The 15,804-nt window shown below is 43.9% G+C and overlaps 1 protein-coding gene across 1 annotated transcript; it reads right to left on the bottom strand.

Annotated features, from left to right (window-relative positions):
- Positions 1-1,623: 1,623 nt before the first annotated feature.
- Positions 1,624-15,427, bottom strand: LOC119378704 (acetyl-coenzyme A transporter 1-like). The gene is given in 10 exon segments (XM_037647747.2): positions 1,624-1,793; positions 2,933-3,154; positions 4,202-4,322; positions 7,922-8,106; positions 9,100-9,299; positions 10,643-10,797; positions 11,556-11,863; positions 13,880-13,965; positions 13,968-14,089; positions 15,309-15,427. Coding segments are annotated over 10 exon segments (1,677 nt in total). The 3' UTR covers positions 1,624-1,634.
- Between the last annotated feature and the right edge of the window lie 377 nt (positions 15,428-15,804).

Raw genomic sequence — 15,804 nt, forward strand, 5'->3', positions numbered from 1 at the left:
ATTGATCTGGCATTCAAGAGTCTGTGAAACTCGCGTGACAAGTTTCTCTGAGCTGTCAGATTTAGGAGAGCAATGTTCCAGTTCTGCATGTCCTCATAAATGGCAAGTATTTCCAAAAGATGATGGTATGAAGTGTAAAACAATTCATTCTGCTCTCGGCTCTTAAGATTAGTCCGTTCTGTCATGGGTGGTGGTTTAATGTACAAGATTCGTTCAGAAGTGCAGTGATTTGTCATGATGACCACCAGGGAGGATCATGGCAATTATTACGTGCACACTGTGTACAACCTCTTCTTTCCCCCTCTCTCATTTTTTCTCTCTCTCCACGAAAGAGCATAGAAAAGTCTAATTATGGAATCCAAAACTATTATTTTCATTTCATATTTAGTCACAAAGACAATTGCAAACATGAAACATGGCCAATGCTTGTACACAGTACGACACATAATAAAGTTTTGTACAGAGACATCTGAAGAATGTTGGAATGCTTTTTGACATAACCACTGTACAGTAGTACCACAGATGCCCGAGCAGCCGAGGCATAGCTTTTTCACAACAAAACCAAAGCGCGCATTTTATGCGACACTAGTGACAGAAGGAGTGGCAGCCAGCACCACAGCTTGTCGCTGAAGTTTCCGCTGCACATTTTTTCACCGGGCTTAATATCTGGAAAGAAAGAAAACAGTTCGTCCACCATTAGCAAAAGCACAATATTTTTTTGCAGACTGACATTTTTGTGAACATAAAATTAAAGTTGTTTTTCGGTAGGAAAATCCATCGATCCATCGAGGATGTTACAAATACTATAACAAATCTTGTATTTCTTCTTTCCTCCCCATATTGCACTGAACTCTATGAATAAATGTCGGCGCATTACGTACATATTGCCCTATGGAAGTTAAATGAAAATGGCGAATCAGAGCATAATAGCCAGGCAAACATAACAAGAACATATCAGTGAGGTTTTACTGTATGTGAAGCAAGTGCCACAAAGAATGCACAGTGACAACGAATGTATTAACGGCCCATAGATAAGCTCAGTGACACGCTTACATGACCATACTCATTGTACGGCTTCCACAGTGACCAAAACAGAGCGCTATATCACATCTTGAAAACGGCACAGTAACACGAGGACGAAGAAAGATACAACAAGATGGGCACTGTCGAAATTGCGACAAGGAAAAGAGCCCACAGTGCGAGAAATAAAAGTTTAGTAGAACAGACAGTTGAACGAGTTCGTTAGGATTCATCTTGAAAACAGCACATCAATGCTTTCTTCATCCTTGTGTTGATGTGCTGTTTTCAAGATGAATCCTAGCCAACACGCCCAAATGTTTGTTCTACTAAACTACATATATCACATACTCATACCATACAGACAACACATTCAAAACTCGATGTAATGAACTCATACATAATGAATCATTGAATATAACAAAGCCAATGATAAAATTTGTCTCGCTGCTACTACAGTGCAAAACGTGTAGCTGTTAGAAATGCAAAGGAAAGGTAATGCAAAGGCACTGCTAGAAGGCAGGTAGATTTTTTTTTCGGTAAGGAATCTAGCCATGCAAGGAAAAGTTACAAAGACCCCTGTATGACGTGATAATTAAGACATACCTGCAGTATGATCATGTGCACTTCCACGCAGACTGTGGCAGGGACTGCAGCCAGTGTGCCCGCCGCCGTGCATACAGCAGCCACAGGAAACCGAGCAAGATGCAGAGCACCATCTCGATGTTATAACCGTCTATCGTAGTCTCGCAAGTGCCCCCTTGGCTGCTACATGTCTATAAAGAAAACACGCAGAACTAGCGTTTGAGAGTCAACTGTGAATGTGAAAAAAAAATCTGGCATACAGTCAGGCGCTTTGCATGCTTTTGCTACTGAAGGTGCCGGAGCCACGTTTCTTATTAAGTATTTGTAGGATGTAACACCAGGCTGCAGCCGTTGTACAGTGATTGTAACTTGGTTGGGACATCGTGTGAGGTCTTGTCATTGATTTTATTAAAGTTACTTCACAACTCAAATGACATTTCGACACAACTAACTATTATTTCGTGTTCAAGTAAGTGCACTGACTCAAATGACGGCTGTTACCAGCACTAGAGCAATGCTTTGTATAGATGGTATGGCTAGATGTCACAGACACTTGTAATTTATGGTTACAAATCTTTGATCACCCACCAGCAGCATAGCAGGGGAGCAGCATACTGGGTATGTGCCCCCCCTCCCCCTTTCTCCCCACTCAAAAAGAAAAAAAATCTTTTGTCCACCATAAAATACCTAACAGTGACTGAGGAGAACACCCTCCCCCCAGCTCCCCTCCCTGATAATAATTCCTGCCTATGCCACTTTCACATATAAGTGCAATCCATTTATGGAAGGCGATGTATAAAACACACAGAAATATGATTATATTACTATGTGCAACCATACGCAGTCGTAACCTCGCTGATCTTGCTCATCCTGGTTATACATACCATATGGTAAAGAAAAAAAAAAAGGTGGCATTGTCTCAAGTGAGTACAAAATGGTCAGCATAAGTACAGGAAAAAAGTTGGCTCCTACGATCATTCTATACTCACTCGAGACAATACTAATGGATGGCATCGCCTCGAGTGGGTCACTACGTTTAAGCACCACTAGATGAGTGGCTATAATAATAATAAATGTTGGGGTTTTACGTTCCAAAGCCACAATACGATTATCAGAGACGCCATAGTAGAGGGCTCCGGAAATTTTGACCACGTGGGGTTCTTTAATGTGCACCTAAATCTAAGCACACGAGCCTCTAGAATTTCGCCTACACCAAAATGCGGCCGCTGCGGCCGGGATTCGATCCCGTGACCTGCAGGTCAACAGTAAGGCACCAGAAATACTAGACCACTGTGGCAGGTAGATGAGTGACGAATCACTAGGAACTTACATCCAGGTCTTCCTTGGACGAACATGACAGCCAGTCCTTGGCAGCGCCGACACAGCGCTTGAAAGTGAGGCTCTCCACCATCCACAGTGCGAGCGTTGCGGGCCAGTTGCCTCCGAGGTTGGTGATGGTGTTGAGGAGGGTCATGTAGGTTCCCCCAATGGCGGGGTCGCTCACTCTAGCGTGGAACGCCATCAGGGACACAAAAATGCTGTACACGGTCACCTGCACATCAAGATCAGGCACATACACAAATCTTCGTTGAGTAATAGGTGTAATCATAATGTGAAAAACAAATGAGAATCAAGGTGAAGCATGAAGTCTTATATATAATATCTGGGGTTAAACCTCCCAAAACCACGATATGATAATGAGAGACGCTGTAGTGGAGGACTCCGGAAATTTCAACCACTTGAGGTTCTTTAATGTGCACCTAAACCTAAGTACACAGGCCTCAAACATTTTCGCCTCCATCGAAAATGCAGCCGCCGCGGCCGGGATTCGATCCCGCGACCTTCGGGTCAGCAGTCAAGCGCCATAACCACTAGACCACCGTGGCGGGGCGATGTAGTCTTATGGATGGTAGTAAAAGCCAGCTGAATGCTACAGCTCTAGGAAATTTTTAAACATCCACATATAATGCTGCGATCTCCTGTAAACATTGCTTAAAACACTTTGCCTGTAACAAGCGATGCGCCTAGACTTGTCAAGATCCCACGCCCTATTGGGAATGCATGACGGGAACGCACTTTGTCGGTAATGCTTATTGCTTTAAATTAAGCACGGCCAAAGAATGCTGGCACCAGCTTTTCGACAACCGCCTAGTGGTTCACTTCTTTTTGGTTGCAGGTAAGCCCAATAAAATAAATGTTTGGCTTGCTAATAATTTTTGTCGTCCATGTCCCGCATTGTCACCGCTACATAACAATATTATTGCCCTGTGCCATATATATTACTGCTTACATGCAAATGTTCTCTATTGAAAAAACAAAATTTTTTAAGAAATTGGTAAGGCTTGTGTGCTGCGCACATGTCCCTCTCCTGTACTTTGTTTCAGTCAAACTGTACTGATCATGGTGGTGATGTAGATTTTTATTGTGGCCAACATATTGATGCAAGAAACTTGGTCACCATATGAAAAATATTTTCACTCTCCAAGACCAATGTCTTCCCCGCTTAATGTCAGCTGTTACCTGCCTGCTCGTCACAATGAAGGCATAAAATAAACTAGTACTGTCTCCAAAATGACATGTGGCAGTTATTAAACCTTACCTGGTGGACTGCATAGACGATAACAATGACTGCATAGTAGTAGAGGGGGAATGTTCCATCTGCATTCTTGACATGATATGTCCAATGTAGAAGAATCATGAACACCAATCCAAGCAACAACCTGAAAATAGCCACAGGTTGTGCAACAGTAATAAATAATGAGTTAGGGTAACCAGATTTTCTCAATGTCGATTCATCAGTGCAGCCAATAACGCTTCTCACTAAACTTGCATGACAGTTGTCGTACCACAGAGTTAAAGGGGCCATGACATGGTCACCCATCAAATTGTGGTTTTCAGTGAAAAATAGAATTAGAGGGTCTATTGTCCCTTTACATATATGAAAAATAGACTGTAAAAGAACATTTCATTGCAAAATGAGCCCTAGAAGTCACCGGCTATAAACACCGCCCACCGCCGGCGCCAACCATTTTGCCACAGCATGTGTGATGTCATATGCTTCATGTAGTGGAGTCTTCTATCTAAGTTTCAGCGGCTGCAAATCATTCAATTTTCAATGACAAGCTGAAATAGCTCCATTGTACACGCAGCTGACCAAGAAACAAAATCGTTGCCCGGAATACAGATGCTTGCAAAGCAAGTGGCTTGTTACGTCATGGCTAGTGAGTGCGCCAGTGTTGTCAGACTCTCGGGCCGCTGTCGTGTTTATAAAAATATTCAGTATAAATTAACCCTTTGAGATGCTATGCACACAATTGTGTAAACCATTTGTTTTTTGCTATTTCTATTGACTAGGCAATAAGAAAGAGCAAGGTACATTGAGATTTGGATGAATTGAACCTACTGCATAATAAATTTGTCTTCATTTAACTTCATTTGCAGTGTACTGTTGCATATGATCACTTTGCTGAAGGCACTACCATATTCAATAAATCGTTCAATGTGCCGCTTTCCACAACCCACGTCAAAAGTATAATTTTTCTTTGCTCAACATGAAGATAACTGAAAACGAATTTGCACTATATTTCTGGCCCGAGATATTATTCCATTTATGCAAAAAGCAGAGCGTGAATGGCTCCAGAATATGTAGATATTTAATTACAAAGTAATTAGGACTGATTACTATAACACACATAAATTAACGCATTACAACGTTATTTTTGTTGTAATGTAATATCGAGTGCCTTGAAATGTTATTGTGTCGATTCGACGCACTTACAGACAGTTCTTCATAAGTGGCATCTGAAAGGGTTGAGTGCTCGCGACCTTGTTTGTGAAGACCCAAGGATTAACCAACATAACACAGATTATGAGCGAAAATTGGGTGTCATGGCCCCTTTAAATCTTTTGAAAAGTGCCAAACATGATTATAATGTAAAATATAATTTCTCATCAACTAGTCAAAAAAGAAACTGATTACTATACCGACTTTCTTCTCTCTGTCCTGTATACTTCAGTACCAATTTTACATAAAACTTAAAGGGACACTAAAAAAAAAAAAAAAAACAATTTTCCCCATGTAGGTAAATTACAATTTCACAATACCGAAAGCACCACTCTCACTGCGAGAAGACGAGAGAAAATGCCCAAAAAGAAAATACAGGTGGTAATGCCACCTTAAACACTAGCTCGTTGTGACGTCATATGTCTTCACGGCATCTGCTAGAGCATACGTAATTGTTTGTCGCTAAGAATCATTTGCATTGTGTTCGAAGGGACACAATGTCTTAATACAGCAAATTTCAGAAATTTCATTGAACCAATGTGGGCAAAAATACGCAAAAAGAGTTTCGGTGCAAAATTCTAGTATGGATCTTTGACCTTCCTTTCCTATTGTAATAGTTGACCTATGATGGCGACATTAATGACAATAGAGTTCTGAAAGAATAACTTATCTGTCTAAACTGATTTAAAGTTTCCCTTTAGTGTCCCTTTAACAAGGAGGGTCAGGACCATGTGAACACGGAGCTTAACGCTCCTGCGTCCATGAAGTAAATTCAGCTCCTTTTTCTCTTTAATTTTTTTCAATCTATCAAGGTCATTTATGCAAATGCAATGGTAAAACTAAGGAGAGCAAATAGACCAATTTCCAAGCTGCAAAGAATGAGTAGTTGCAACAGAAAGAAAGCACTAGAAAGCAAGATACAGCACAGTCACTGAGTCATACAGGAAGATTTATTACTACAAACGACATATAAAAAGGAAAAAGAGACATGCACGTGCAGACCAACATAACGAAGCAACCACACGCTCATAAATCAAGATAAAGAAAACTATCGAAGACTTCAAATCGATCAACATAATTACTTGTCAAAAAGATTTGTTTCTTTGCTATGTAATCATACCAAGCTGCAAAACCCGTTGCAGAAGTGTGGTTCGTTGTGCTAGTTCAACTAGGTCATGCATTTGTGGATGGGAAAAGCAGCACAAAAGGAGACGACACACCAGCAAAGTAACACACGGGACGAGTGCTAACAATTGAAGGTTTTAATTAGGGTTGTGCGAATATTCGAAATTTCGAATATTTTTCGAATAGTGTTTGCTATTCGATTCGATTCACACTCTAATTTTACTACTCGAACTTCCCAAAAACAAATAGAGTTAACGTTCGATTGAAAGTGAACCCTTCAGATTTTGTATATGCTTCACCTCATCACACCCCAGTATTGCAGCAAAGCTGCCTTTCAAGCTCCGTTACGGTCGAACTTTGCCAAGACACAGTCAACGTCCGATTGGAAGTGGTCCCTAGATTTTCAATATGCTTCACCTCATCACACCCTGGTATTACGGCAAAGCTGCCCTTTCAAGCTCCGCTACGGTCGCAAATGTATTAACTCAAGAAAACGCTCGTTCCAACATGGAGATGAAAGATGTGGCAGAGGTGGGGGCTCAATTAATGCTGTTTTGGGCCTGAAATTTGGGCAGGAAGTCCGAAAAATCGGAAGCCGAAGCTTTTTAGCATCCAAAATTTCAGATGTTCTTATATATCGACTTCTACAAGGCAGATTTGGAACCATGAGCGTCGGCAGGATTTTGACTTGGGGGGTGCAAGCCTGTGTTGCATCGCGGCTGGGAGAGCGGGAGAGCGCTGGTGTAGCTTGTGGGGGCAAGTGCTGGTGTAGCTTGAGGGGGGCAAGTGCCCCTTTTGCACCCCCCTGCCGACACCCATGTTTGGAACTCCGAACTTGAAGGGAGCACACCCTTGTCCACCACATCAGTTGGGCTTCCACAGAAGTTGAAAGAGGAGGAGAGGCTGAGGAAATGGCATCTTTGCCTATCACGTGTAAAGTGTTGTCGGCAACACTTCGGTTGCACCAAATCATGTAAATAAATACAATTCGGCCTCTACATTGCCTCATTTTGATAAGACAGCTATGAAACACCACCCCACCAGTGCTTCATCAACCTAGCGAAAAGAAACACTTTCATGTTGCTATCTCATAAGAATATTCTTAGGAATCCTCTCTAACATTTTATTTTTTTCTGCAATTTCGCTTCGAAGTATTCGAAAAATATTCTGGAAATATTAGAGAAATATTCGAAAAATATTCGATTTGCACTCACACTTCAATATTCGAATTCGCTTCGCACCCAAAATTTTGCTATTCGCACAGCTCTAGTTCTAATGCTTCAACACAGTGTAAAGCCAATTTCCCTTTATACTGCATTGAAGCAATAAAACACTCGTCCTGTGTGTTCCTTTGCTTGTGCTTCGGCTCCTTTTGCACTGTTTTTCCCTCCACCATGCTGAGTTCCATACCTGTATGGATATGCCTTGAAGAACACGTCGAGTGGCCTGTGGCCACCTGTGTGCTTGCTTATGATCAGCGGCAGCATGATCTGAATGGGCACCATCGGAATAGCCAGCAGGGCCAAATTTTCCCTGTGCACGCCAGCCTCGAGGAGCTTCAACCCAGTCACACTGTCGGCAACACCAAAGCCCACCTGCACAGTTGTGGTACACCCTGCTTGAGTTCCGGCACACAGCAAAAGAAGCTTTGCTGTGGGCACTATGCGAGAAAAATTCCAAGTGTGAACACTGGGTAAAGGTTTCAGGCTATGGGAGTCGCATAACGTTATCATATGACGACCACAGGAGAATGTAACCGGCCTCATTGAGAAACGCATTGACCATCGTTACGGCAAACTGTTCTGGCAGCTGTATTGCCATGTGCGCTACTTTTGGTATTTTTATGTAACCGGCCTTTTAAATGTGTAACCACTGCTCTGTGCAGGCCAAGCCGGAATGCATGGGAACCTTCCCAACTATTTTAGACTCTTCTGATAAGGTCGCGCACACAATGCGAATAGTTGAGTTTATTCTGGGACTACCGTGGCCACCAAAGATAACACTGGAATATTCGATGCCACATGTGTATAAATGCCGACACGCCTTACCCGCTGATCAGTTTTTCAACGACTGAAGATTATAATCGCCGCTATCGTTGCACTCTGCGTGTTAATTTTTTTTGCTAGGCACAAGTTCGCCCAATAAACAGTTCAATCTCTCTCGGCTTGAGTTCTGTGTACTTCACCGTGGCGGTAATGTGACAGTAAAGTAGTATTGCAGTGTCTCAACGTGGTTCTGCTTTTGGAATAAACCATTACAACAGCCATTTCTAGTGCCATTTCTAGTGTCCCTGAGATGAGGAGAGGATTCGTTTCGCCTTAATTCGAGACTTTTCTTATGGTTGTACAATGTAACAAATGGCCTAAATTTTCCAAAAGATGATCCGACATTAATTCCAGCAGGTGCAATTGCAACGCACAGCAAGTTATCACCAGCTAGCAACAGTTCTAGATGCCCCAGATATGTGTGCCGATGCCCTAAAAGAGAACACTAGTCTGAGCGTTGCACTTTTACATGTATTCATGCTTTGGTGTGCAAGATGCCAATAAAGACTTGCAGTGCACATAAATGTCGCAAATGTAATTCACCTTGCATGTGAACAGGAAAATGCAGAATGTGCGGACACTCGGGAGGTGAAAGATGCGCAGGGCCATCTTGTATGTCTGAGCGATTCCCAGGTCGGGGTGGCCGTCATCCTCATCCGTCACGGATGCGTCTCTCTCGTGCTTCAGGAGCGCCACCAGGGTAGTCGTCACCATGAACACGATGCCCCAGAAATAGAGGAACCCTGAAGATGCAGCATGCACAGCCAACTTTGTGTGTTTACATAGTGCTTTCATGCACACACTCTTGCATCATCTGAGCAGAAAACTACTATTACGCTCGTAGAATCTTTAAGATTCATTGTAAAAGAAAGTAAGGCATGCAGACATGGACACAAGAGAAGGAAAACAGACAACGCTTTCTTCTACAATGGATCCCTGCCAACTAGCTGAACTTCCTATCGTTATAAATTTTTCTGAGTCATGCCAACGACTGTGAGTCAGGCGTGTGAATGCGGACACCCGTAAATCGAGATTACGCGTAAGCTATCAGGTCTGCTTGCCACTTCACCTACCACGTGACAAAAACACGGCCACTTTGGGAGACGACGTGCAAATACTGATAAGTTCCTTCTTTATAAAAATGTTTAATAAAGCACATTGATTTGATGATACAGTAAAGCATCGTTACGAAGAGTTGAGATAGTATACATTGTAAATAACCTAAAGGTCTATTAAAAAGCTCTATATCATTTAAAATGTGTCCCCACTTGTTCAGAAATAGCCAATCTAGGTATCCAATACATCGTGTCTACACGCTCTGTAGGACATTTTCTGCCTTAAAGGGGTCATGAAGCACCCCTTGGGCTGATTGAAAAAACACATCCTGCGGAAAGCTGACACGGCTATGAACTGCTATGCCAAATATTACAGTCGTGCGCGCCGCGTAATGGCCACAAGCGGAGCGCGAAGTTGCCGTTTCCCCAGGCACCCTCTTTTCAAACAGAGGCCGGTTCTCACTCTCGTCGGTGGGCGGGGCATCTGTCCGCTGTACGTAGCAAGAGACATAGCATGCTTATTGGCCGATAGCCGACGTAAATCGAGAGCGGCGTTCGGATCAGATGCGCTTCTTGCCACGGGGTGCCGCCACTTGCCGGCGCCGCACTCCTCAGTACACGGTAGCCGCACTCGCGCAAGCGAATCACAGCGGGAGAGCGATCGCGTTTCATGACGCGCGCTGGCGTAACTTCTTTCCCCCATGCCATCCCTCCCTGTCTAGCTTCCAGTGCGCTCGCCGGCACGAGAAAAGAGAGAAAGCGCTGGGAGCATGCGCCAAACCCCCGTAACTCCGCTGATTCTTGACGGATTCGAGAAATTTTTGCGGCAATCGATTCGGGAGGCAGTACACTCCGATACTGAGGCCATTAGATCATTACTTGGAAAAGTGGTTCATGACCCCTTTAACAGATGGCTAAAGCAAACCAAGTTTCCAGTTTTTTTAACATGACTAGACAAAACAGTTTCAATGGCTACTTTGCCCGTTTAACAGTAAAGTGATTGGTCAAGTACCAAGCAGGAGGCTCCTCACCATCAAGGGTGACAATGCCGTTCTTCTGGGGTTCGGACCTCAGGTAGCGGTTGCAGAAGTCGGCAGACTCCAGGGCCAAGAAGACCACATTTCCCAAGAAGTATCCGGCTGTTTGCCCCACAGAATTGCAGGTGGATGCATAGCCTACATGCCTCCTGGAATGGCGAGGAAGACGTATCGTTCGTAGCAGTGGTATGTTACGTGATTCTTTGCAGTACTTAGTATGTAGCACCAAAAGAGATGGTATCTGTTTCAGCTAGGTCTTCAAAACTCTCCATGCCGTGAAAACCATCAAACTTCCTGAACAGACTTCCTGAACATCAGATTTCCTGAACATGGCACTTACATGCCATCAATGGTGTTCTTGCCACCATTTATGTCAACTATTTAATCCCACATTTACAACAAAGGCTGCGAAACAGGCAAAACTGCAACACAAAAGAAGAGGCAAATCGTCTATGTAGTATAGGTCAATTCGCTCTGGACGTTGTGAACCAATTGGTTCCCTTTCAATGCCAGTCTGTGCTCTCGCGGAACGAGTCAGTAAGAAGCCTACGCTCCCACGAGAATAGAGAACGCTGTGAACTCGCCCTGCATGAAGACACCTCCCATCTTAATGCACATGCCAAGGGTTACAATCGGTACGCTCCCGTCACCTCCTGCAAGATGGCCTTCACTACAATAACACAACTAGCTATGACTGCTGGATACATAACAGATTCCACAAGACACTGCTTCACTTCATATGCAACACCGGTCTTACGGCACACATCTAATACACATATGCACACAAAATATTATGCCTTAAGGGCAAGTCTATGTCAAAAAAAAAAAGGAGAAAGAGAGAAAACATGATTTGCTGCGCAAGGTGAATTTCGCACCGTTGCCAGTTGTAGAGGACGCATCTACTCACCGCGAGAGCATTGTAAGGGCCCATCCGTCCACAGCAATGTCCTGAGTAGCTGCAAGGAAGTTTAGCGACAGGAAGATGACCGTCAGCAGGAGAACGTTGGGCTCTGCATCACTGCTTCCTTCCTCATCACCCAGCAAGAACCGCACGTGCGACGACAACCAGAAGAAGGACAGGCCTATGGCATACTGCGTGGGCACAAGCCACGACTTTCGCCGGCCAAAGCGGCTCGAGTACAGAGAGTCCACAATGGGGGCCCACAGGAGCTTCACGCTGAACGGCCACGTCACGAAGCTGAACAGGGCTTGTTCCTGCAAGGCATGAGATGGTGTCCCACTTAGCACCTCAACTTATGAAAAACTTTGCAAAAAAAAAAAAAAAAGCACTGCAGGCAAAGAAGAAACGTGAGGCAGGCACAGCTAGTAGCTGAAGATTTATTAAGGCAAAAGCCTTAGATGCCTCATCAAATCCGAAAATTGAATGTTGGCGGCGTCAACACGAGTCATGCAAAAAGTCATCATGATGTCACGAATCACCAAAATTTGTGACGTCATCCTGACGTCACGACGACGTCATCACATGACATTGTCGCTTGGTCAAAGGTGGGCCGATCACGGAGACAGTGCAAAATCAGGTGAGGTGTAAAAAGCTTGCAATGCCTCCAATCCCGGAGGCAGTGCAAAACCAGGTTAGGTACAGAAAGCTTTCAGAAGGGGGCGAGGGAGGATCAATGCATCGACTGACAAGAAGATGGCTTTCGCCTTCAAGTCATCTTAGGCAAATGCATAAGGGAACCGTGAGTTTTATTGGATAAGCATATAAATAGTACACACACATGTGGTAAATCTTAGACTGGCACATAAACAAACAATTGCCAGTTTATGCAACATCACAGACAGCCTTGCCACGCACGTACCACCGGACCTGTGGATAAAGAAAGCTTCAGCGATTTCTCGCACGGCCCTATCTCTCAACCTGGACAAAACTTGGTATCATTCAGCAACGGGTGACATTTACATTCTCTGCAATGCGTGCACAAATTAGACGATGGCTGCCCCTTCAATGAATCTCTGTGGTCCATTAATCGATTATTCAACCGATTGCTTGTCTCCAGTGTTTTTTTCACGCATTTTTTTAGAAGAATAGTACATCAACTCGGCCAGTGCTCAATACTTCTTATTAACCCAAATAAGCCGAATGATTTTAATGGGCAGTGTTATAGGTGGAATACTATTGGTTACAAACACGGATGGTGTCTGTAGACAAGTAGCATCCCTGGAAACGAAGGGAGATGCTCTGGTAAGTGCATTCCGCAACACATGCATGTGCATCCACGTAAGTGTCACCAATGTAGAGAGACAGGATTTACTCTTGGACAGTTTATAGCTGCATTCTGTGCCTGTGAATTCTTCTGCCTTTACTGGCTGGAATATACTAGTACCTATGACGATGTTTCCATTTCCTACTTTCACATTCATCTGTCCAGTTGATAATAGTCAAACACAATGAGCATGGATATAAAAATTTATTAATTATAGCTAAGTAAACCCAAAATGTTTTTTGCTAATAGTATCAAAGAGAGAGAGAGAAAAAGGAAAAGGAAAAGCTGGGAGGTTAACCAGGTTGCACCCAGTTTTCTACCGTGCGCAGGGGGTGGCAAATCAGGTACATATATACTGGTACACATATAAACGCGTACGGGATAGATGTCCTTGCAGATTATCGTATTCAAACGACGATAGTCTACGTAAAAGCGAATAGATCCGTCTTTCTTATGAATAATGAGGCCAGGAGATGCCCAGGGACTAGAAGATGGTTGAATAACGTACCAAAGCATATCTTCGACTCGGTCGTTAATGATGCGCCGTAGTATATATGCATAGTATCAGCATATGTAATTAATGTATAGACCATGACACGGGCAGTTTCGTGTTGACCGTGACTTTGATGTAACACTACAACGTCCTTTAACAAAGGCAAACTAGGTCAATAAATTCCAGGGGTTTTGTGTTTGGCATTGACCTCAACCATATTGTACATTGTCAAATTCCGCCCATTTTGAACCAATCAGAGCGACCTTAGCCGGGGCTGTAGAAGTCCTCTGGGCCAATAAGAGCTGACAAGTTGGAACCAATCAGAGAAGCCGCAGCTGTTCTCTGGGCCATTAAGAGAGGCCCTAGCAACACTCTGGGCCAATCAGAGTTCACAAGATGGTGAATTTGAGAATGTCTAGAATAGCACCAATGCAACAGAGGCACAAACTGGCAACCAATGCCTTAAGGGGAGGGAAAACAATTCCCATACATACTTCTGAACTGGTAACCTACCTTGTAGCTGACACTGCCTGTTCTGAAGCAACAGTGGCACTGCTGATCAAGGCCCAGGGGGATGCCTTGGAGCACGTACAGGCACGCAAAAGTGCGATGCTAAGCCCCTCGTCTCGCACACTACCACTGTGGTCTTTATCGTCGTGGCGACCGTCTCCGCTTGCCCGGCCATCCTCCAGCAGCGGGTTCTTGCTTGAAGCCAGGTGCCGTCTCCGATGGATTTTGAGGTTTCACCGGTGGGACGCTTAAGCGTGCTCATGTCACGTGGGTAGCCGGCTTCTGTTGTTGAAATGAGACAGAGCATTCCCTACAGCTCAACAACAACGTAAGCACAATGAACTTCGACGTTTAAGTAATCTGTCAATCTTGTCATTCAGTTTTGATGTGCTAGCAAGAAGTCTACCGTATAGCTATTTCTTGACGTGGAAATTGTTGTGGCAGTTAATAGGGTGGGAAAGTCTCTAAATGTTAATTTATAACAATAAAGAAATTTTAAGGTAGAACATTACACATATTCCAGGATCTAGAATAGCATCTACTGTATACACAAATATCCCGATTACCTGCACTGGTCGGCACATGGTCTCAATTTGTGTGGGTGTTTCAAATAACGGGCAATAAATACAAAGCATATGCTTTTAAATTTTATGTACTTACACAACTATAACTAAGCTCAACAAGTTCCATGGCTGGTATTATCAAAAGAATACGAGAATTTTCCAGTCACTGCAGCACAGCTGCACGACCAAATTATTCTGGAATGTTCACATGACGAGTCATTAAACCATGTACATATAAATCTATTAGCGAGATGTCCGGAGGACGTCTCATGCTTTTCAAAACGCGAGGGTCAATAACCTCTACACGTGTTGCAGTACGGGTTATTGGCATGGCATCCTTAAATAACATTGTAGCGCACTTAAACAGGGCCACAGGACACGTAAACATACGCACGTAGCGCCGTGTGTGTGTTTATGTGGCTCAATTGCTTCAATCCCTGATTATGTGTGCTAGCTACATTGTTCAAAGAACTTTTAGACTTCGATTACGAATATTGATGCAGGTACCAATTAAACGGCATATATTTCGTTCATGAGTTCGGCTCGTATTAAAGTTATGCGTTCTGCAGCGAAACCATCACGTGAAGGTGCGAAAACTTCTAAACAAAAACATTTTGTAGTGTAGCTGTAGAAAGAGATCAACAACACATAACACTCAAAGAGGTGCCGCATTGACAAACTCAGGGTGATCAAAATAGTTAAGCCACAGACACGCGTACATATGGCGCACAAGAGACGATCATCGGTTCGAGTGGATCGATTCAAACTATATATGGCGCGAAAGTATAGCTTAGGTGAGCAGTTACAAACGCAGTCACATATATTACCGGTGGATCTCAGGCAGCTGCTAATTGTTAGATGAGACAAACATCCCCGGCAGGCTCGGCAGAAAAGTGGACGTGTAAAATGTCCCGCAAAATTCCACGCCGGATTGCACAGGTGTCACATTAAACGGATGATGAGCAGCTGCGCTTGCATCAATCAACATAAGCGCAGCGTGCGTCACATGAGCGATCAAACATTACAATGCGAAAAGTGTCGCGAACACTCTACAACGTCCTGCCGACGTGGGGCCGTTGAAATCGCGCATACGATTGCTCCTATTCGACACTAATCAATGAACGACACGGCCTTGTGCTGAATCCAGCAACACTTCTAGTGGCTCCTTGAAACTACGGTTTGGGCCACGGCGTGGTTTTCATGGCTGACCACGCGGAGTCTTAACGCTTTCGCAGATCCCATAAATGCGAAGACGCGATTCCAAGACGGCGCATCTTACCTCTGAATTCAGGCTAACCTGTGTCATTCATTTAGTCCCGTGTGGAATGATTGCAGCAGACGCTCCCGCCGGAGCTCACACATACG

The sequence above is a fragment of the Rhipicephalus sanguineus genome, unplaced genomic scaffold, assembly GCF_013339695.2.
Source record: "Rhipicephalus sanguineus isolate Rsan-2018 unplaced genomic scaffold, BIME_Rsan_1.4 Seq9303, whole genome shotgun sequence".
Taxonomy (NCBI): domain Eukaryota; kingdom Metazoa; phylum Arthropoda; class Arachnida; order Ixodida; family Ixodidae; genus Rhipicephalus; species Rhipicephalus sanguineus.